General features: G+C 37.4%; 1 protein-coding gene across 2 annotated transcripts in view; it reads right to left on the reverse strand.

The window, feature by feature from the left end:
• Positions 1–6,195: 6,195 nt before the first annotated feature.
• snx1a (sorting nexin 1a) overlaps positions 6,196–23,472 on the reverse strand; it is a 58,112-nt gene continuing 40,835 nt past the window's right edge. For both annotated transcript variants that reach the window (XM_039773559.1, XM_039773558.1), the window contains exons 12-15: positions 22,833–22,976; positions 20,712–20,792; positions 11,051–11,122; positions 6,196–6,704 (exon numbers count right to left, since the gene is read on the reverse strand). In XM_039773559.1, the coding sequence (XP_039629493.1) occupies positions 6,654–6,704; positions 11,051–11,122; positions 20,712–20,792; positions 22,833–22,976 (348 nt within the window). In that variant the 3' untranslated portion in view covers positions 6,196–6,653. The remainder of the gene's footprint in view (positions 6,705–11,050; positions 11,123–20,711; positions 20,793–22,832; positions 22,977–23,472) is intronic.

Raw genomic sequence — 23,472 nt, forward strand, 5'->3', positions numbered from 1 at the left:
GTATAGAAGCCATCCCCCATCCTCAGAGTGGGTAAGTTCTCACAACTCTCTGTGATGCAAAATCTTTGTATCTTTGATACCCAATGGCTGCTCGTTTATGAGCCAGGGGTTGCATTTGGCTGAAAGAGCCACAGAACAAATTGTCAAGACTGAAACAAAACCCAGAAATAATTCAAACAAAACACTTATGATTGAATATGCATTATTTTGAAAGATGCTGTATTTCTTGCAAACGTTTACAAAGGATTGGGGATGTGTAGTTTTTGTTTTCTTACTGTGATGTTTTAGTACATATCTAAATACATCAACTTAAACCAAGAGCAACATTCTAGTCATTAATCCAAACAGGTGTGAGCTTTTCTCCTTTATAAGAATGGAAAGGAGGGTTTTTTGATTTTGATTAGTGAACGTAACCCTTGTTTATCTGAATACATTTGTGCTAATTTTCATCTTGAAATTGAAAAACAACTTTCATTTACTTGACATTCACTTTAAAACTTTGTGGCTATATTTTATTGTGATGAACAGGAGGATGACAAGAATGTCTAACACTTGGTTTAGATTCAGAAACCAATACATATTCATTTATGGACTGCTATCTGAGGGATGGACTGACAACTGAAAACCTAAACATATGTTACGGGATCAGCTGCAGTGCACTTCTTGGATCAGATAAAAAGGAACAATGTTGGCGCCTCAACCCGCTTCTATTAGCTGACGAGAATTGTACGGAATTTATATCCAAACAAATCAAATTCTTTCTAGAGACAAATACATCAACCGAGATCTCTGCAGGAATACTCTGGGAAACTCTTAAGGCCTTCTTAAGAGGACAGATTATCTCATATCTTTCCCACAGAAATAAATCCGAAGCCAAGAAAGCAGCAGAGATAAAAAGCGAAATTACTAAAATAGATGAAGAACACGCCAGACTACCAAGCGAGACTCTACATAGGAGGAGGCAGGCTCTACATTCAGAATTAAACCTCTTGACAACTAAAGAAACTGAACAACTAATCTACAAATCCAGACATCATTATTGTGAACATGGAGAGAAAGCTAATAAGTTTTTAGCTCAACAAATTCACAAGCAGGAAGTGCGCAACGCAATCTCGGTAATCACCAACACGAACGAAGATAAAATCGAACACAAAAATATAATGCACACTTTCAGAGACTATTATAAATCCCTATATACTAAAAGACAATACACAATCCAATGCATTTCTGGATACATTACAGATACCACAAATAGACGCTTTTAGTGCGGAGGAACTTGATAAACCTCTGGCGTTATCAGAATTACTAGATGCTATAAAGTCACTCCAAGGTGGGAAAGCAGCAGGCCCTGATGGCTACCCTGCAGAATTTTACAAGAAATTCTCGCTCAGCTAGCTCCCCTCCATTAGCAACATTTACAGAAGCCAGAGATAACCAATCTCTTCCTCAAACCTTTCGCCAAGCACTAATCACTGTTTTCCAAAACAAAATAAGGACTTATTACAATGTGCATCATACAGACCAATTTCACTTCTGAATAACGACGTTAAAATACTCTCTAAAATCATAGCTAGAAGGATGGAGAAAGTGCTCCCCTCTGTAATATCACAAGACCAAACTGGATTTATTAGGGGCCGACACTTATCTTCAAATCTTGACGCCTGTTTAATGTAATATACTCACCAACTAAATCAAACACCCCAGAAATATTATTATCATTGGATGCAGAAAAAGCATTCGACATGATTGAATGGAAATACCTTTTACTACATTGGAGAAGTTTGGGTTTGGCCCAACATTTGTGCATGGATTAAATTACTGTATACTAACCCAGAAGCTTCAGTTTGCATCAACAACATTTGCTCAGACTACTTTAAACTAGAATGTGGCACCAAACAAGGATGCCCCTTGTCACCCTGCTGTTTGCATTGCCATTGAACCACTGGCAATACATTGTCGAAATACTGATCAGATAAAGGGGATTAGCAGAGAAGGACTGGAACAGAAAATCTCATTATATGCAGATGATATGGTACTGTATATATCGGACCCAGAAAATTCTGTGCCTGCAGTCTTAGCAGCACTCACAGAATTTCAAAAGATCTCTGGTCTCAGAATTAATCTGAATAAAAGTGTACTCTTTCCAGTGAATTCTCAAGCATATAATATTAGATTAGATACCCTACCTTTTATCATTGCAGAACAGTTTAAATACCTCGGGGTAAACATCACAAGTAAACATAAAGCTCTTTATCAACAAAATTTTGCCATCTGCATGGAAAAAATTAAACAAGACTTGCATAGATGGTCAACCCTTCATCTCACACTAGCTGGAAGAATTAACACTGTTAAGATGAATATTCTTCCTAAGCTCCTTTTTTATTTCAAAACATTCCAATATACAGTTTTTAGGCAATTAGATTTAACAATAACCTCATTTATTTGGAATTCAAAACATCCACGCATCAAAGGAGCGACACTACAAAGACAAAAGGCGGCATGGCTTTACCTAACTTCCAGTTTTATTACTGGGCAGCAAATATACAGGCGATAAGAACCTGGACACAAATAGAAGAACATACACAGGCTTGGACCGCAATAGAAGTAAAATCCTGCAGTACTTCTTTGTATTCCTTGCTCTGTGCTCCAATAAACACACGTTATCGGCAATATACAAATAACCCAATTGTGCTCCACTCACTTAGAATCTGGAACCAATGTAGAAAGCATTTTAAGGCGGAGAAGCTTCTATCTGTGGCACCTCTGCAAGAGAACCACCTCTTTCAACCTTCACAAACATATGCAGTTTTAATATCTGGAAAAATTTGGAATTAACTTGCTTAGAGATCTTTATATAGACAACGTCTTTGCATCCTATGAACAATTACATTCCAAATTTAACATTCCAGCTACACATTTCTTTCACTATCTTCAAATCAGGAACTTTGTTAAACAGAACCTTCCAGATTTTCCTCATCTTGCACCCTCATCCATGCTGGAAAAAATATTGCTCAATCTTAAGGACTTAGACTCCATCTCTACAATATATAAAATCATTTTACAATCCCTTCCTTTCAAAGATCCAAGAGGACACTGGGAAAAAGATCTCTCAATTAATATATCAGAAAAGGAGTGGAAAGTAGCAATGCAGAGAATTCACTCGAGCTCCATATGCGCAAAGCATACAATTATACAACTCAAAATTATATATCGAGCACATCTGTCTCGACTAAAACTCTCCAAAATGTTTCCAGGGTATGATCCAACCTGCGAACGTTGCAAACAAGTTCCAGCCTCATTGGGTCACATGTTCTGGGCCTGCACCAAATTAACATTATTCTGGACAAAATTTTTTTAATTACCTCTCAGACAGCCTTGGACTCTCAATTCCTCCTAACCCATTAACAGCTGTGTTTGGGGTTCTTCCAGAGGGGCTTAAAGTGGAGAATGACAAACAAATTGTGATTGCATTCACTACACTGTTGGCACGCAGACTTATTCTGATAAGCTGGAAGAACCCAAACTCTCCTCTTTTAAGTCAGTGGGAAACCGATGTGTTATACTATTTGAAATAGGAAAAATCAAATACTCAGAGGATCCGTACAGACTTTTTCAAAAAATGGCAGGATCTAATCAGTAATATTTTAAAATAAGTTCATAAAGCACAGAGAATTTATTAATTTAGGTATGTTTACAAGCCTGAAATTTTACGCCGTTTGCTCTCTCTCTCTCTCTCTCAGGGGTGGGGATCGATCTGTTCTTAACTTAATTTTTCTTTTTGTAAAAATTTGATTGCTTTGTATGGATTCCAATAAAATTAATAAAATAAAAAAAAAAAAAAACAATGTTGTGTAGTAACTTAAACCACCTTGTGAGCAGGTGTAACTCTCCTGGTACAGAGGAAAATGAACATAAATTATGCACACAACATACAGTTTTGTGGACATGAAAAAGCATGTACATGCAAATACATAGATTTGAATCATTACAAAGGTCTGCCATAAAAAGAATTCTCATCAAAAATTTACATGCGCTTAATAGATTCAAAATTCATTTAAATTCAGCTTTTGAGTCATGGTGTAAAATGAAAAAAAAAAAACAAACAATTATTTAGTAATTCATTTAAAATATATGTCCATCTCGTTCCCATTCCGTGGCCTGTAGTGAGGACCTTACCTGCAAGTAGGTACGATTTGACTGAGGGTGCCCTGAAGTGGGTTACACTTTTATAATAGCACTTAAGCAAATCCTTGGGAATGGAATCCATGAGGATTTACATGCATATACATATTTATACACATACACACAGGTAAACACAGTGTCTTAGTGTGTTTGGGCTTCAGTTGAATAATAGTATTCTGGTAAATATCTCTACACAATTTGTATCCGTCTCCAATAGCGATAATTGTTTTCATAGGAAATAGTTTCTTGAGAGACATTTTTTATGAAAAGACTCGCACATCTCCTGGTCTGCTGCTAATTGTATCTTCGCTTTTGCTCGCTCCCTCCCTCTGGTTCAAAAGGTAAAAGGCAGGTGTTCAGCATCCATGCCGCAGTCCAGTTGAGACACTTCAAACTCTTGCAACTGGCATAACAGAGCTTACCTTCAAGTACTCCCAGTTTTGTAGAAACAGAAATAGACTGCCAGGATTTGACTAATAATTCAATCCAATTTGACAAACTCCATACTTGTAGGCCATTGGGGTATTAAAATCGTTTAATTTCTCTGTGATGCATTGCATATTCTTCCTATGTTTGTGTTCGTGTTAGATGAATGGTTACCTCTAACTTGACCTGTATTATATGAAGGGCTCTGGATGAATGAATGAGCCATGTAATTGATATATTGGTTCATGCGTTTTACCCAGTCCTACTGGGCTAAGCTCTGGCTTCTCACAGCTCCAAAACTGGGTTAAGTGGATTTAATAAATGGACGAAGAGATGGATAATATTAATGTTGAATAATTAATCATGCAAAATATAAATACATAAAATGTAACACAAGTCTAGTTAGTTAATGACAAAAAAGAGAACACATTATCAAAATGATTTCAGTATTTCATGAGTACTTACATATTTTGAGATCCTGGCTTTCTAAAGAATGTGTTCTAAAAGTACAGTCCTGTCAAACAATACTAAAGCATTTAATTAAGGAAAGAGAAAATCTCAAATTAAACAGGACATTAGAACCTTAAAAATACTATCATTTTTACTGTTTCTTAAATTCAATAAGATCATTAAGCCAAAGTAGTTACAATGATGGAACGAAACATACAAATTATTTAATAAATTCTTTATTTAAAATGTGAACTTATGAGCTCAAGGTACAACAGTTTATATTAACACAACTTTATATATTTTTTTTTACTTTTTATTTTTTAGGAAAATCTCTTCTCACTAAAAATGATTTGAGACATTGTGACATTTAGGGCTAATCATACTGAATCTAGAGAGAACAGTCTTGAGGAAAGAGTAAAAATGTAAATATCAGCAGTTGGAGAACTGCCTCAAGAGACCCCATGGTATCAGCAAGAAAAATAAAAATCTTTCGTTAAATGACACAACCAGCTTAGAACCCTTCATTGTACTTTTCCAACCAAATTTTCTGTGGGACAGAAAACAAGAATGATTTTTGCAGAAAATTACATACTTTATGATCTAAACAGTAGTGTTGATTTAAATTGAGAACGTCTGAGCATATGTTGACACTGTCCTTGTAAGCTATGACTGTACACCATCTAAAAATCAGAAGCCATTAAGTGCAGATATCCAAAAGGACTCAAACATTGCCAAATTCAGTTTTTAATTGGGAGTACAGTGTGTCATACCGGTTCACAGTTGACAGATACAGTGCACACCTGCTGTTCTCTTTGGAAGAAACATACAAAGCAAGCTCAATGGTCCTTGTGCATGTTAAAATTTGGACATGAGCAGCCAAGACAAACTCTGCTCGCCACTTACGAGGGAAAGGCACTTCAAGCTTCTGTAACAAAACCTGCCAAAACACACATTAAAGTGTTAAGGTTTAATGCGAGGTAAAGTGGAAAATTCATAATCCGTTTTGGATCAGTTTATTATGATAACAAAAAAATCCTCATTATAATAGCAAAGAGGAGGAAGATGATAATTAAAAAGTGGTTAACAATAAAAAAAAAAAGATAATAGAATTACAACCCAAGATTATTCTAGTTCTGGATGAAGAAACCATTATAATCTTGACCTATATTAATTATCAGAATGCTAGATGTTGCCCAAGATTTCCCAAACTAGCAAACAGACATGAGCACCAAGAAGTAAAAATATTCCAATATCGTTACCCCAGTTAAATGCCCATTTGTGCTGTTAAACTACTAACAGGTTAATGATACTATATTAAAGGCTTTCATTTACTATTTTCAAAGGGCAAGAACACCTACACACCACCCAAAGTTTTTAAGGTTTGTATAATAAACATCTTCATTAGAATATATATATGGCTGTTAAATAAAAATACAATGTTAATGTAACAAGACAAGAAGTTGTAATCATTTTCACTTTTTTTTTTTTTTAAATCCTCAGTAAGATGGATGAGTTGCTTGTCTTTTCTTCAAAAAGTGAGAGGTAAAGTGTTCAAAAAGGCAGAACTTGAGCTGAATGTTGGATCCTTGGTTTCCTTATGCAATTGCTTTAGCTTCTGGTATAAAAGCCTCCCAGTACTTTATAAGCTGAAAGAGATTAATATGTAAACTGAAATGAATATCTTGTGAACAGCAAAAGGTAAAACGGAACCTAAATAATATCTACATCCTCATACTTCATCTAAAAGAAGGCCATTATGAAAATAACAAAAAAACTAATCTAATTAAAAAAATACACCAACATGAAAATCACAGTATAGATGACAATGCACTTTCACTGGTCTATTATTGGAACAGTCTATTCACAGAGCCTTCAAAACACCATCTCTAATGGTGCCAGTTATTCATCCTGCTCAGGTAGATTCTGATGTGCTGATATCACATTACGCAACTTCAAGTCGTTGGGTATGTCATACTTTCTGACTTAAATTCCTGATCGCATAACCGGGTCATGTCAATTTACTTGACTGAAAATCTCTGGACATTATCCAATTTACCTGCCAAGTGCCAACCTTCATCTACAGTTGTGCTTGAAAGTTTGTGAACCCTTTAGAATTGTTTTATATTTCTGCATAAATATGACCTAAAACATCATCAGATTTTCACTCAAATAGATAGAGAGAAACCAGTTAAACAAATGAGACAAAAATATTATACTTGGTCATTTATTTACAATCGTACTCAATCCCTTTTGTGACGGTCAATAACGTGCTGCCTGATGGAGTGAGTGTTGTAGCTGTACAAAGAGTTAAACAGGTGCAGAAAGTTCGGCCACAATCTTTGTCAAGCCCTTTCTTCTTTTTTCCATTCTATTGTGGTACATAAAACAAAGCAACAGACAGGCAAACTTCTATTTTGTTTGTGAGGTCTAAACCTGTGTTCCTTATTCCTCATTACTGCATTCTATGCATTGTACTTCCAGATAAACATTCACTGGTGTGAATTTATTGGAACAATTTTCACACTAACTGGAGTGAGTCATAGGAGCACGCTGCCAATGGCCTCTGACTCGCTAAGATTATGTAAATAAAGACTATGACTGAAAACCACTGGAACATTCTTCTAATGTGACATGGCCTTTAGCTACTAGATGAAAATGAACAGTTACCCCACTCTATGATGGAGTAAGGAATTATTTACAGCAGCAGTGTAACTTTAAAGCTATATCATAAACAAAAAATGTATGTGTTTAAGTCAGACAAATAATTTCCTCAGGCTCACCTACATTTGCACCATGAGAAAGAAGTCAGAGAAGAGCACACTGCTTGCACTCTTCACAGCACACAACAGGATACATTTTAAAACATTAGCAGCACATTGCACAATCTCCTGACTGGAATGCCTTAAAATCTTTTATTATATTTTCAACAAGGTAGCACTGATATTAAACAAGACAAAAATGTTCATCTGTTAATCAAGTGATTGATCAAGTAATTGTGTTTATGTTTGCCTCTTCACTCACCTTTGCCATTGGAGAATCACTATGGTCCCATTATTTTGATTGCCGTTTAGATTCTAGGTTACAGTGAATTTATTCAAGTTTCATTTCCAGTTCTGAAATAGCTTAAACTTCTCCCCGTCTAAATGCATCAGGTCAAGATTGTCCTTGGAATACTGCATTTAGTGATGCAGCATTTTAGAAGTCAACACTGTGGACACCTATCATGCCCAGACCTTGTTCATGTTTAATTGTTCATTAACACTAGAATTCCTGAAGCCTATGAAAAAACTTGTAATCCCCGGCCCACCTTAAATTCCTTCACACCTCTCCATCAGCATCTTTTGTGTTGTAAATGTGTCGATCAACACAAGCAGCAAACAGCCTACTATCCCACTCCCCCCACCACTGCAGCTCAATTCACAAAGAGGGTTCTCAGTGCTCAGTGTTTATCTTGGAGTGAAGTGCCTGAAGTTGTACAGGGTGTGGGAAGCAGCCCAGACACAGACAGACGGACATCATATCAAAGTCCAACACACATTTATTTACAATTATAAAAGTGCACCAACCCAGTGCCACAGCACCAATCACCCCAGTCCAGGCCAAAACCACAGTATGCCTTTCCTGTCTTCAGGCCGCCTTTTTTCTCTCCCAGACCTTGTCCTCTTCCACCCAACTCCAGCCCTGAATGAAGAGAGATGGCCCCTTTTATGTCCCCACGGATGTGCTCCAGGTGTGCTTCCGAAATCTTTCACTGACACGCCCCAGCGTGGCGGAAGTGCCGGCTGTATCCCCGGAAGCACTCCGGGTGTCCCTGCTCCTCTTCCCCCCTACACTTCCTGGTGTGGCGGAAGTGTCGAGGTCCAGGGCTCTCCAGGCATTGGGGCGCCCCCTGGCGGTGACCACAGGCCCCTACAGGGTTGAGCTTCAAAGCTCTGCACCCGTGGCCCCCAAAGCAACCAGGGCGGTCGCCCCCTCATGGTCCTCCGGTCCTCCTGGGTGTCCCAGCTGGGTACCACCCCCAGCCGTGTGCCACAAGGGTAAATAATATATCGTCATTTGGAATACATACATTTCATGTGTGTTCCGTGTCTACAACAATCTATGTAAACAAATTGTTAAAACAAACGTCTTTCATGTTTTACTAATAATTGACCAAATGTAGACATGAAGTGTAGAATTTGTGAAGCTTGAAGTCCAAATAAATAAAAACACTTTCATAAAAGGAACTAGCATAACAAAACAAGTGCACTTTTATTCAAGAATATAACCAAAGAAAAAAGAAACTGGGTTAGGGTTATCTCATGAAATGTATGAGAACCTTCCTTGCGAATTCAGCCGCTGTGGTGGGGAGGGATGGGATAGCAGGCTTGCCGCTTGTGCTGACTGACACATTTACAACACAAAAGACGCTGATAGAGAGTTGCAAAGGGATTTAAGGTGGGCTGGTTTTCATAGGCTTCGGGAATTCTAGTGTTAAAAATGGGTTCAAGTAACACAAAACTAATCCCAATAGTGTCTGCTATCTCTCATACTGCTATTCTTTGACTTTCCATTATGATTTGTTCAATGATATTATTTTCTTGTTGATATCAAAGGCTAGAGAGACGCCCTGGAACTGTGCTACCCATCTCTCAACTGTAGTATATGAAGAGGACTGTCCCTGGTACATGCTGCCCAAGTAAATGAATCTCCAAAAGCTTTCTGTTCTGTAACCTTAGATTAAATGATGGTGCGACACTTGAACTTCTGGTTTTCAGCATGCACCAATCAGCCACAACGTTAAAAGAACCTGCCAAATGTGTAGGCCCCCCTTGTGCTGCCAAGAAAGTTGTAACCCATCAAGACATGGACTCAACAAGACCTCCATCTGAAGGTGTCCTATGGTATCTGGCACCAGACGTTAGCAGCAAATCTTTTAATCTTTAATTTGTGAGGTGGTGCACCTCCCTCGCAGTTGGGAATAATCCAACAGCACTCTTGTCACTTTGTTCCATTTATCTTGGTATTTTAAAATCCTTATTTACAGTGATGAATCTTATACAAAACTTCTTTTGTAAAGTATTTCTTTTAATAATAGCAATGGCCAAAATTTCATATCATAAGGTAAAGAAATATGAGACTTGAAATATGTGTCAAATGGGGTTAAGCGTGAATGCGACGGAAAGCATAAAACTGAATAAAAAAATGCTAACCTTTACAAGTACCATACATTTAAAGCGGCTGTTACAGACTTAAATCAAATGTATGTTTTTATTGTATAATAGTAACAATAAGAGCAGCTCACTACGCAAAATGCTTATTTTGGGTCACGTTAAGACTCAAACCCAGGACCTTCCAATTAGGAGTCAGCAGGAGAGGTTTTTGCAGTTTCTCTGGCGGTGGTGGGGGATATGGAATAGCAGGCTGCTTGGGATTATCAACACATTCACAAGACAAAAAACGCAGAATGGAGGGAGAGGTGTGTGCGGATTTAAGGTGGGCCGGATTTACAAGTTTTCTCATAAGCTTTGGTAATACTAGTGTTAAAGGTTGTTACTTTTCTATGGCAAACTTAGTACCACATTATGTTTAATACATTCAGTACTGTTTGAAACAGTTTGTCCTCTGTGCCTTATCAACTATAAGGCAGATCTTAAACTAATGTAGTCCACCGTCAGAATGGTAAGAAATAATTAGAATATTTAATTTACAGTTTAGCTTGTAGGGGTTATAATAGAACTTCCTAATGACTATGCACAAATATACAGGCAAACATTTTAACATAACTAAGAAAATACTTCTATCAACTATAAATGGCTCTTACATATTGTTAAGTAGATCACTGTGTCAAGAAATAAAATTCATTCATGAGAAAAAAATGCACCGTGCACAAATATATTTTTAAACCACCAATACATCAATTCAAAAATAATTGATTACCTAATAAATCAGCAAAATAGCTTTTCATTGCAGCCCTAGTTCTGACAATACATCTGTGTAAGGCACAACTCACCTGCTGCTGCAAGTGTAGAAGTGTTTCAAGATATTTCACAAGCTGACTCTTAAAATCTTTGTTCTTCTCTTTCTGAAAATTGCAAACAAAAAACATTGTTTACACTTTGTTTCATTCACTGCATCACTAAGTGCCACTCCATTTTCTGTAGTACACAGCAGTTTTACTTTTCATAAAAAATATTTTCTGTTACCACTCTAAATTTAAGTGACGAATAATGAACAACAGAAGCCCTTTTTAATATGGAAGAGGGTAGAACCCAAAACAATAAATATTTATTTCAATATTTCTATATTAATTAATATTCTAATTCTCATTTAATTAATATTTTAATATTTCCATATTAATTTATTTCAATATTAAATTAATATTTAATTTAATATAGAACCCAAAGACAATGTTATGTTCAATATGGGAGACTTAAATAGCTCCCCCTACATCTCCTTAAATAGGTTTGCTGCTTTTTTTTTTTTTTTTTTAAGTACCAAGTTTTTTGTTCATAATCATAGTATTATGGTGTATATTAATTCACCATATGAACTTGTATTCTAAAGGGAACCATTAAAAAAAAATAAAAAATATATCACTCCTGTTCTTGCAATTTGAAACAGATTTCAAAGGTAAAAATCAAAACTCTTAAAACCTGAACGTCAATCTTTCAAGCCAAGAGTGTTACTGAGTATTAATATGTGTCTGAAGATTGCACACATTTGTAAACTAGAGTATGGTGATCATTTTAGGAAGATAAAAAAAAAATTCTGTTAGTTTTACCCATTTTAAAAGTCAACACTAAAACACTGCATTAAGCTTCTAAACACTTTGTAGGATTAACTAAGTAGGTTTCAATTGTATTTCATATTGCAAACTAAAAAGCACTATAGCATTCAGACTCAACTTTGCCACTTCAATAGTTTTGCAATTTTATATCTAAAATATGAATTGTCACATGAACATTTGGCACAATACACACAGAGTTGCTGCAGACAACAGAATCGTGCTAAAACCTGGCTACTTGAACAGGGATGATACTTGGAATTATACAGTATATATTTTAACATATATGTCATATTTGTCGCAACATTCTTTTCTCACACAGCGTTACTCTGTTATGCCAAAATTTAGAAATTGATGTTTCAATTCTTATTCTGACTTCTCAAAAAGGGACCAAAGTTTGTTTTAATCGTGTCTCTTCAAATCCATAATAAAACATAACAGGTATTTTTTTTTTAAAAATGTATAAAAATGCTTAACTTTAGGACAAAATTCCATGCAGTAAATAAGTATCTACCATATTCACCCTTTAAGAGAAGCATACTTTTTTTTTTTTTTTTTAAAAGAGAGTTTTAATAATGGCATCTGTGGACTGTCATCTCAGTCAACCTCATAATGCATCTTATCAGTAATTATATTCACAAGATAAGACGATAATCCATGCTCAGAATGATAAACCGAGTTTGAAAATCTTCACATGCATATGACAAATGACGTAATGACTAGGTATTTTACTAGAAACGATTTTTCAGTACCAAGTCGATCCCAAAGTTCCAAAATATGTAGTGTAGCTTTTTTATTTTTTAATAACAGTATTGGTAGTAACAAGAAAGTTAGTACCACCCTCATGTATGATTCCATGACTGCAAGTAGACAAATTAGTTTGGACTGCACAGTAATTCAGTAAAACGTCATATGGAAATGGCTTTCAGTGGTGAAGATATAGCAGTGCATCAACACATGTCGAAAAGAAAAAAGTATAAGTCATGTCTGGAAATGTTTTTAGTTTAAGGCAGAAGAATTTTAGTGTGCGATTGCTACAAAAAAAAAATCAAAAAAAAAAAACCAGGATCTTGTTACTGCCACTTTTAGGTTATTAAGGAGTTCGTTCAGAAACAGAAATTTGTGCATTGTTGAGAATGACATTACATTACCAATCAGATGAGGTGTAATCATTTAACTTGTATTGTCATGCATTCATTCACCGATTGTAATGAGCACTTCCACCAATGTCCATCAGTTCTAAGCATCCATCAGTCTTCTATCTGGATTATACAGTTCATGGGCATGGGAGAGGAGGAGGAGGATCCTCACACACATCCACAGTCATGCATATAGGAGTGTGGAATGCAGGAGGACTGGTAGTGCAAGGGCACAGTCACTTTAAAATTCTGGATTTGTACACAGGCTGGCTTAAGCAATAAAAAAGTATGACCACTCACATAAGAAATCTTGAAAACAGCAAAACAAAGACTGTTTTACAGGAGTTCTGAAATAAAGGATTAGTGTAAAACTGACAAATTTGATTTCACACAGGAAGCTACAATGGCTAATTCCCATATCTGCCACACTTTTAAGTTCAAGCCCTGCACTGTATTTTGATATTTGCGAATGCCAATACTAGCTTACTTAAATGATATTGAGATAACTACTATAAATATACCACTATTTTAAAGCCGTTGTTATTGTGAGCACTTTATATTGTATTACAGAAAAGGCACGATATTGTTCACATGAACAACAACATGATGACATCATCCTTATGAGATGAACTTGAAGAGTTGCGGAGTGTGTGTTATATATATAAGAAATAATTAAAATAGAAAGTTTGCTCCTAAAAACAGTTTTTTTGGTTGCTACTAGGCAGCCATATGGGAATTTTAATGCCTTTTCCCTTTGGAGGGTTTTTTATTTTTTTGGCTTTTTCCACACCCACACATTAGCAAAAGTAACTGAGTGTTTGGGGAAAAAATTTGGAAAACCTACTTGTTACTTGGATTCTACTTTAGCATCACCAAGGCAGGGCAGTCCGAAAAGCACAGAAACCGCTAAGTCTATAAATTAATAACTAGCATCAAAGCGTTGGAAGAGTTTTAAAAAACAGCAATTCCTTAGTGAGAACTTAAGGCATACAAATAATAATTGGACAGAGCGCATATAGCACTTGAACAGTAGTGTGTCAGCACTAGTAGAAAGCGAGGACATACGTGTTCATCCTTAGGGGGGAAAAGCATTTACTTTAAGTACAGGTAGGCAGCTGACTTCAAAGTGGTTGCAGAGGGGCTCTACAGTAGGTAGACAAGCAAGGGAGTACTAATCAGGCACAAGTGGCAGTATGAAGAGACAGGAATATAAAGTAAGTAACAGGTAGCGGATATTCAGTAAGTGAGCTTTCATGGTAAGAAAAAAAGTAATGTGTAAAAAAAATGTTACTTGATAAACGGTCTTTAGCGGTCAGTAAAGCTAGCACAATTATGACGGCGACTCTGTAAAGGTTTATTCATAGCAAGTGGAGAGCTTCAAATAAAGAAGCTAGTAAGAGGGGCGCAAAGTTAGAAGAACACAGGGAAAAAGTTAGTAACTTCATAGAAAGACATATAGCAGGCAGTTGAAGGAGAGAGAATTACAGGAGCTTAAGGGGCCAGAAGGTGATAAATAACCACAGCAGTTCTTCAATCTATTAATTTTTTAACAACTTAAGTTAAATCATTTAAATTTAAGAAAAAACAAGAGTTGAGCAGTTTAGTAATCTAAAGCAACATTTTAAAAATGAGGCAAGTCATGTTGGACTTTTTGGAGGATGGCTTGAAGTCTATGTATGCAGGAAATACATAAGTTTGCTTCAAAGACAAGAGTTCTGCGTAGTCAGTGGCCTTCTGGAGGCAGAGGTGGGAGACCTTCCTGGACAGATGTATAGGCTCTAGGCCGAAACAAGGTTGGATCCAGTTACCAGTGTCCATGTTGGAACGAACGGCATATATAAAGGGAGTATGTCTGTTCTGCAAATCCACATTTGAAGAATTAGGTGCCAGGCTGGGGTGCACAACTGACAAGGTAATGTGCCACAGGCCAGTCTAGGTAAGATTGAGAAGATTAGAAGGTTTAACGCATGGCTTTAAACTTGATGTAGGATAGATGGATATAGGTTTAGCAGACGTTGAGACACCTTTTGGAACAGATGGGACCTGTTCTGCTGCAGCAGGTTACATTGAGAAGGTGTATGAGTAGGTTAGTTGAGGATTGTTTAAACTAAGGAAGTGGTGGCAGTAAGTTTAGAACTGTGCATCAGGGAATGAACAAGGGTGCAAAAACAAATATGCATAGTAACATATTTTAACTGAATTTGTAAGTGAAAAAGTAAGATAAGTGAACACATCAAAAATAGCTTGCCTTAATGCTTGAAGTAGCAGAAATGAAACAAGTCAGTTGGAGTTTTATGTAGCTGAGCATAAATGGTATGGCGGGTCCACAACTCCCGTCTAAAAGGCCACTTTTAATAAATAATCACCCCACTCGTGGCTTAGCGAGGGGGCGTGGTGATGTGTGGCCAAAGAGGTTCCTGGGGAGCCCGTGATGTGGGCGTTTCTCACCTAAGTGCACAGGTGAGAAGCGGTCTGCATCCGTAATTGTTCCCAGGGGCTGCTGATTGCCACGACTACCACATCCTCTTTATAAATAGAAGCACGAGTCAGCTAAAGAGAAAGGAAGAAGAAAGAAAAGAGAAAGAAAGGAGGTTGCAGGAAGAAAGCAGAAAGCGGTGAAGGGAGAAGGGAGAAAGTCGGTGCGGGAGAGCGAGCAAGCGAGTGCAGGCTCGCATGCAGCTGAGCAGGGAGCCTGGGAGTAGCTGTAGTGGTCGCTCCCGCTGAGTTTATTTTGAAGAGCGGGAGTGACCAGAGGGCGGATGACTCTCCGCGTAAGGCCGCGGGAGTCCGGACGTGGGGTGTGTATTCCCCAGCATGTGCGCCCTGTTCGCTGTGGAACCCAAGTCGCTGTCTGGAGGAGCCTACTGGAGCCAGGGGTCGGTGTAGCAATTTGATCTACTGAAGCAGGTAGAGAGAAGGGTCAGTTACAGGTAGGGTGACTCCCCTATTGAGAAGCCCAGATGGGAGAAGCAGGGGAGCTGCCAGGTAAAAAGAAGACACCGGGCTTTGTGTTTTTAAAGGATTGCTTCCTGCGCTATTTTAACCTTGTTGTTTTAAAGATTTTTTCGAATGGATTTTAACCTCCATTTTTATGGATTACTTATTTATTGACTTTTGAAGTACTGCACTTTAACTTGAACATGGTTATTGATTATTGTTTTAATAAAAGCACTTTGCACTTTTGCACCATCCCCTTGCTATATTGTGCCTCACTGCCTAGTTCATCGGTAACATTACCGACGGTGTAGGGTTCAGGGGCTCCCATAGGCGAGATGGGAGCATGGAGCGAACCTGCATCATCACATTTGGTGGCAGCGGTGAGATGAGCTAGCAGTGGGGACAGAAGAACTGGAGACTGAGCAGCAAGCAGGATTGGTGTTACACTTTTAAAGAACCCACAGACCCAAGCCAGAGGAGGATATTTTTAAAGGACAGAGCTTTTTTATGGACATTTATTTATCGATTGTTTTGTCTTTTAAAAGTTCTTTTTTTTTTATGTCCTGTTTTTACGAAGGAGGATGGGTTGGTTTGATTGTGGGGTTTGTTTTAGTGCTTTTATTATTGTTTTAGTGTAGTGTAGTTGTAATGTGGCCAAGCTGTGGACCTGGGCCACCAGTTGCACTGGGTTGGCAGTGGTGTGGAACCTCCCCGTGCAGCTGGAGGATTATGGGGGTGGAATGTGCTATTGTGGGTCCACAGCTCCCATCTAAAAGTTGACTGTTAGTAAATAATCGCTGCACTCGCGGCTTAGCAAGGGGGCGTGGTGGTGTGTGGCCAAAGTGGTTCCTGGGGAGCTTGTGATGTGGCCGTTTCTCACCTAAGTGCACAGGTGAGAAGCGGTCCGCATCCGTAATTGTTCCCAGGGGCTGCTGATTGCCACGACTACCATGTCCTCTTTATAAACAGAAGCGCAAGTCGGCTAAAGAGAAAGGAAGAAGAAAGGGAAGAGAAAGAATGGAGGTTACAGGAAGAAAGCAGGAAGCAGTGGAGAGAGAGAGAAAGCCAGTTCAAGAGACCGAGAGAGCGGGTGAGCAGGGAGCCTGGGTGTTGGGCCAACACCAGGGGAGTAGTCATAGTGGTCGCTCCCGCTGAGTTTATTTTGTTGTGGAAGGCAGCCCTGGTCACTGTGGAACCCAAGTTGCTGTCTGGAGGAGCGTACCGGAGCCAGAGGTCAGTGAGGCGATCCGATCAGCTGAAGCTGGTAGAGAGAAGGTCAGTTGCAGGTAGAGCGACTCCCCTTTTGAGAAGCCCAGACAGGAGAAGCAGGGGATCCGCCAGGTAAAAAGAAGACAGCGGGCTTTGTGTTTTTAAAGGATTGCTTCCCGAGTTATTTTAACCTCGTTTTTTTCAAGATTTTTTTCTAATGGATTTTAACCTCCACTTTTCACATCTGTTTTACTTATTTATTGACTTTTGAATCACTGCACTTTATTTCATTTGAACATTGTTTTTGATTATTTTTTTAATAAAAGCACTTTGCACTTTTACACCATCCCCTTGCTATGTTGTGCCTCACTGCCTAGCTCATCGGTAACATTACCGACGGTGTAGGGTTCAAAGGCTCCCAGACACAAGATGGGAGTGTGGATCGAACCTGCATCTTCACAGAATAATTATAACATTACAGCAATAACATAAACCTGGCCAAATGACAAAGATGAGGATGAGTATAAAATAGATGTGTATACATTTTTAAGGAAGTATAGACAGAACAGAAATGGGTGGGGGTTGCTGGTTATGTAAAACAGAAATTAAATGCAGGTTTTCTTTAGTTGAACAATGAGCCACATCTTAGTGAGGACATCTGGAAAGCATTATGGAAAGAGCCTTTATCTTAGGAGTGTGCCACAGACCCCCAATGCAGACAGTAATTTCAATACGTATCTACAGTATTTTATATTAAAAAGGAAAATTTACAGGGGGATATTATAATCATGGTGGACTTTAACTACACAAATGTTAACTGGGCTAACCTTGGAAACTGTGGAGTACAAGAGTAGGTCTTACAGAAGTTTTTTTTAACAGAGTATGTTAAAGAACCAGCATGGGGAGAAGCAGGTCTAGATTTAGTATTTTACAATGGTCAGGATAGAATTTAGGGTTTAGAGGTGATTGAATCACTAGGGTCAATTCTCAGTGTTGCAAAGATTGCAACGATTAAAACCGTTAAGTTTAACTTTGGAGGGGCAAATTTTGAATAGATGTGGCCAAGTCTAATAGGAATAAACTGGGATATGAGGAGCAGATGAGCATGTTTAAAAACATTTTCCATATAATGCGGAACACGTACATTCCAAAATTTGAAATTAGTAGGAAATAAAAAGAACAAACTCTGCAGTGGATAAAAAAGTAAAAAGAAGCTGCAAAGGGAAAAACTGCTGGAAGGTGAAGCATGTCAGGATCAGTAAAGGGGAATTAATATACAGAAAGTGAAATAATAAATGCTCTAAGCCTGCATATTATTGAGATCTACACATGTGAAGAAATGGACAACTTCCCTTCGGTAACAGGGACTAACATTACTACTACTAAGAAGGTCCTGAGGGATTTGGAAATTGTACAGGGAGAAGTACTGCTTACATTAAATAGGTTGAAATTAAATGAATCACCTGGACCATATATTTATTCTTGAGTACTTAAGAAAGTTCGTGAGTACATATAATCCTTGATACATTTTTTAGGAAGTCACTGTGCATTGAGGAAATCCCAATGGACTGGAAAATGGTAAATATATACTATTATATGAAAAAGGTGATTGGGCAACTTCAAGTATCTGTAGGCCAGTAAGCTTAACACGTATAACACTGATAAATTAACGGAAGAAATTTCTAAGGATAAGATTGAGCAACATATGGCAAGAACAGGAGTTTTACTGAACAATCAGCATTGGGTTCAGACGAGGGAGGTCATGTTTTACTAACATGCTGGAATTCTAGGTGCCTTGGACAGCCTACAGGGTTAGGCAGATGAAGTTTAATGTAAGTAAATGTAAAGTATTACACATAGCAAGTAAAAATGTTAGATTTGGATATACAATGGAATGTCTGAAAATTGAAGGTATGCTTTATGAGAAGCATTTAGGTGTTGTAGTGGACTCATCATTATCAACTTCCAGACAGTGTTCTAAAGCCATTAACAGAATGTTTATACAGCACGATGTGTAGAATACAAGTTCAAGGAGATTATGCTTAAATTTTGTAATGCACGGGTAAGGACTCATCTGGAGGAGTCCTTTGTATAGTTTTGGGTTTCCAGGCTCCAAAAAAAAAAAAGTAATAGCAGTGTTAGACAAATTACAGAAAAACGCGACTATGCCGATTCCGGGGCTACAGGAATGAGTGATGAGGAAATACTAAAGCAGCTGATCCTTTTCAGTTTAAGCAAAAGGAGATTAAGAGGTGACATGATTGAAGTGTTTAAAATTATTACAGGAATTAGTACCATGAATTGAGACTGTTGCTTGAAAATGAGCTCGACAAAAACTGGGGAAAAAGTTGGAAACATTGTTAAGGGTAAATTTCACACAAACATTTGGAAATATTTGTTCACACAGAGAATCATAAATGTATGGAATAGGTTATGAAGCAGTGGGGTAGACAGTAGGACTTTAGAGACCATCAATAATCTACTTGATTTTATTTTGTAATAATTAAGTGGATAGGACTGGCAAGCATTGTTGGGCTGAATGGCCTGTTTCATCAAATTTTTCTTTCTAACAAAGGTGCTTTAATAAACATCATACAATGGGATGAAGGCTGTGGTATTGAATGGTACAAAGTATCTTAAAATTTCACTCGTATTGTTATCAAATATAAAAATTACGGTGTTGTAATTCCCTTTACAGGGCCATTATCAAATAACAAGATTTATTATTTAAAAACTGTTTTCATGATGAGTTTCAAAATAGTTCAATTATGAATATAAATTATTAAAATTATTAGAAATGTATCATTGCATTCATACGTAAATTTTTTTTCTATAAACATCATATGAAGCTTTGCAACTCCACAGTACATTTAATTAGCTAATTTACTAGTTGTCTCTGTAGTATGTGCAAACACAGTGGTTAGTTAGTATTTTGCATTACTATATAGCTGCCAACATTACATTCTTTACTAAGCGTCTTTTTAACTTATATAAGTGTAAAGGAAAAGCAAATTAGTACCATGTCAAAACGTACTTAGTAAAAGCAAGATAGTAGGGAGTCAGTATAGCATCAGTAAAATTACTGTGAAGAAAATAAAAATCAGTTTTTCCAAATGTTCAAGAAAAGGCAGGAAATTTAATCACTGTAAATATAATTCTGCTTTCTCAGCTATTCAAATAGTAACACAAAAACCTGTTTACTCAGATGTATGGCTAGTATAGTGTAAAATAGGCTAGGCCAGTTTGCAAGTGTTATTATAGTTTGAGCCTTAAAGATTTGGCTTCAGTCAAAGTTTAAATATACTGTATATATAAGTTGTGGTGTGAAAACCAAATTTAATTTTGAGTCAATATTTCACAAAGTGAACACTGAAAAAAAAAAAAAGTCTCTCCAAAACAGGCAAAGTCCTGCTGCTTACTAAATAGTTGCAGGCTCAAATATTAATGTTGAGTAACAGCAAATATTAGCAATATCTGAAGTACCACGTACAATTAACATTAACTAAAATGCATAAGAAATATTAGCAGCTAGATGAATGTAATATTTTCTTTTATTACAAATACATACAGTAAGCCAAGATGATAAACATGAAACCACATACCTCAAATCTAAGAACTTCTTTACGAACAGTGGCTGAAATCCTTTCAAAGTCTCTCTCGTACTGTGATACTTTTGAGTCCCACTGCAGGAAATAAGTAGTTGCAAACCCATGATTAGTAAACCATTAACACACAACACAATGAAAAAGATACCTACTAATAGATCAAGAAAGGAATACATATTTTGGTACAAGAATGCAAAACCTAAGGAGTACTGCATGTGAAGCTGGGCACCCCATTGACAACATCATCATCATCACCGCTGCAGTTACAAAACTTTATTGAAGAGCTACATGACATGGATCTAATTTCTGGTACTGACTATACTGCTATATATTGTAATAAAGCTTGATATTTTCACACAGAGCCAAAATCCTCTGTCCATAGCCAAAATAATGTCCATTTACATTATTTTTTGCATAGAAAAATCTTCCTTTTCCCATTCATTTTCGTCTAATACCTTTTCCCGTTCTAAATATGTGCAATGAATCTAGATTATGCATATCTTTTGGCATTCGCCAAGCAAGCATGATAAATGTAAAGTGCCACATTATGTAAATGTTTTGAAATAAGAAGGGTAAAACTGTTGTAAACGTTTTTATTTTTAACAATAAAACTAACTAAAACCGATGTTACAGGGCTGCAGGGAGCCAACCAGTATGACACCAGCAATCACTGCAAGGCAAAAAAAAAAAAAAAAAAAAGAACAAGCCTGTACAAAATGATGGTCCACCACAGCAGGTACATGTGTACACTTTCATGTTCACTTTCTCCATAACCTCAAACAACCTGACAGCACTAAAAATGAGTTCAGTAAATGCAAATGAAAAGACAAAAAGGAAATACATTCATTTACTGGATAGTTTTTTAAATTTATAGTAGATGTTAAAGTGTCAATTAAAAATGTATATATTTACACCAAAACATAACTATATTGGTATACTGAGATTATTCATCCGTTCCAAATTATTGTTAACTAAACATTAAAATAATATTAAAACTTTGTCAAAGCAGTGAACATTCCTGCTTTATGGGCTCAAACCCCATGCTTACTCTATGTCTATGTCAAATTTTCAGATATTTGCTGTCCGAATGAGTTTTTCCTCTGGGTTCTGATATGCATATTAGGTTAACTAGTGATTCTAACTTAGCCCATTTACATAAGGGAGGGTATACAGTATGCATGAGTGTGTCCTGCAACAGACTGGTGCCCTGTAAAGAGCTGGGCTCTTGCATTCTGCTTCACTTCCAATGACCTAAGCTGAAGTGAACAGATTTAAAAAATGTTACACCTCTGGAAAAACCTTTACATTTGAGTACCTTATTTAAAACCTTTTCTTCTATCCATTCTTTTTGTAACCCTTCCTCCTCAATGACACATTAGGATTATAGGACTGAGCTTATCCTGGCAGCATTGGAAGAGGCTGGAGTGCATGCATTGGTAGCAACGTTGCCGCACCCACCACATGACGAACTACCTGGATTTGGACCCAAGTGCAGCGGCTGACACCTCAGCACCACAATAGAACAGCTGGAGTGCCAATCCTACCACCACCCCCACGTTTTCCCTACAGTTGGAAGACCTGCTTGCAGGGCTGGATGCAGATAAATGTCATACCCAGGACAATGCAATTGCAGGTTAAAGGCCTTGCTCAAGGGCCCAACAGAGTAGAGTCACTTCTGGCATTTACGGGATTCGAATTGTCGGTGCAGATCCCTAGCCTCAGAGCCACCACTGTGCCCATGCACCATTGGTATCCAGACCCAAAAAAAAAACACCTTTACTGTGTTCCAGTTCATCACAAGGTACACTTACTGTACATGCATGGGTCAAATGAGACTCACCAGTAAACGTAAATTGCAATCTTTTTTTCAGCCCAACAGACACTGGTACTAGTCAAGTATTTAAATATCGGTCTCCTGGAACTGTCAGCCAGCACTACTAGCCGCAGAGTCTGTTTTAAAGATTTTCTGTATGTATTATTTTGTTTCTTACAGTAAGACCCTTTTGTACATTGTGAATTATATACAGGACCTCTGTCAACACAAACCAAAGCCAAGAATAGTGAATGATTTCAAATTATGGTCAACTGCATTGTTGTTTTCCTTCAGGATAGTCTCACCTCTGCAATCTCATCCTTTGCCTGCTGCAGTTTGTCAGGTTTGTTGGCCCATAGTAGTTTGGCTTCATTTTCCCTTTTCTTTTGCAATATGTTTTGGGCATCCTGCCATCTTTGCCAGGTCTTCATTCTCTGGTCAAAACTTCCCTGTGAAAGGATTTCAGAATATGTTCAACAAATAACCCCATAAAAGCTGAAGTACAACTTGAACTTGAATATCTAAATTATATTTTTAGAAAAGCTCCATCTATAAAATATTGGTTTTTTTTTTTTAAATGCACAGCTTTGTTTTTCAAGCCATATGCTTAAAATTTAGCACACAAGGTACTTATCATAAGTCAGGTTTTTTGACATCTAACTTTTAGAATGGTCACGTGAAAGGGGGTCATCAGAGTGAGTGGTAAGAAATATTGCAGTGTGATCTATCTACAGAGAATGGAGGCTATGATGGTTAGCGTGTCTGCCTTTCAACAAAGAATACATGCTTGATTAATGTCCATTACATTTTTTCTTTAACTTAGAATTTCCCCTTACTATTTCTGTCATGACACCCCCTCCCCACCCCCACCACACATACCCTTTAAGGTGGGGCCATATGATCTCTAAAATTAATTTAGTGCAAACTGGGTCACAAGAAAAATTT

Source organism: Polypterus senegalus, chromosome 12, assembly GCF_016835505.1.
Source record: "Polypterus senegalus isolate Bchr_013 chromosome 12, ASM1683550v1, whole genome shotgun sequence".
Classification (NCBI taxonomy): Eukaryota; Metazoa; Chordata; class Cladistia; order Polypteriformes; family Polypteridae; genus Polypterus; species Polypterus senegalus.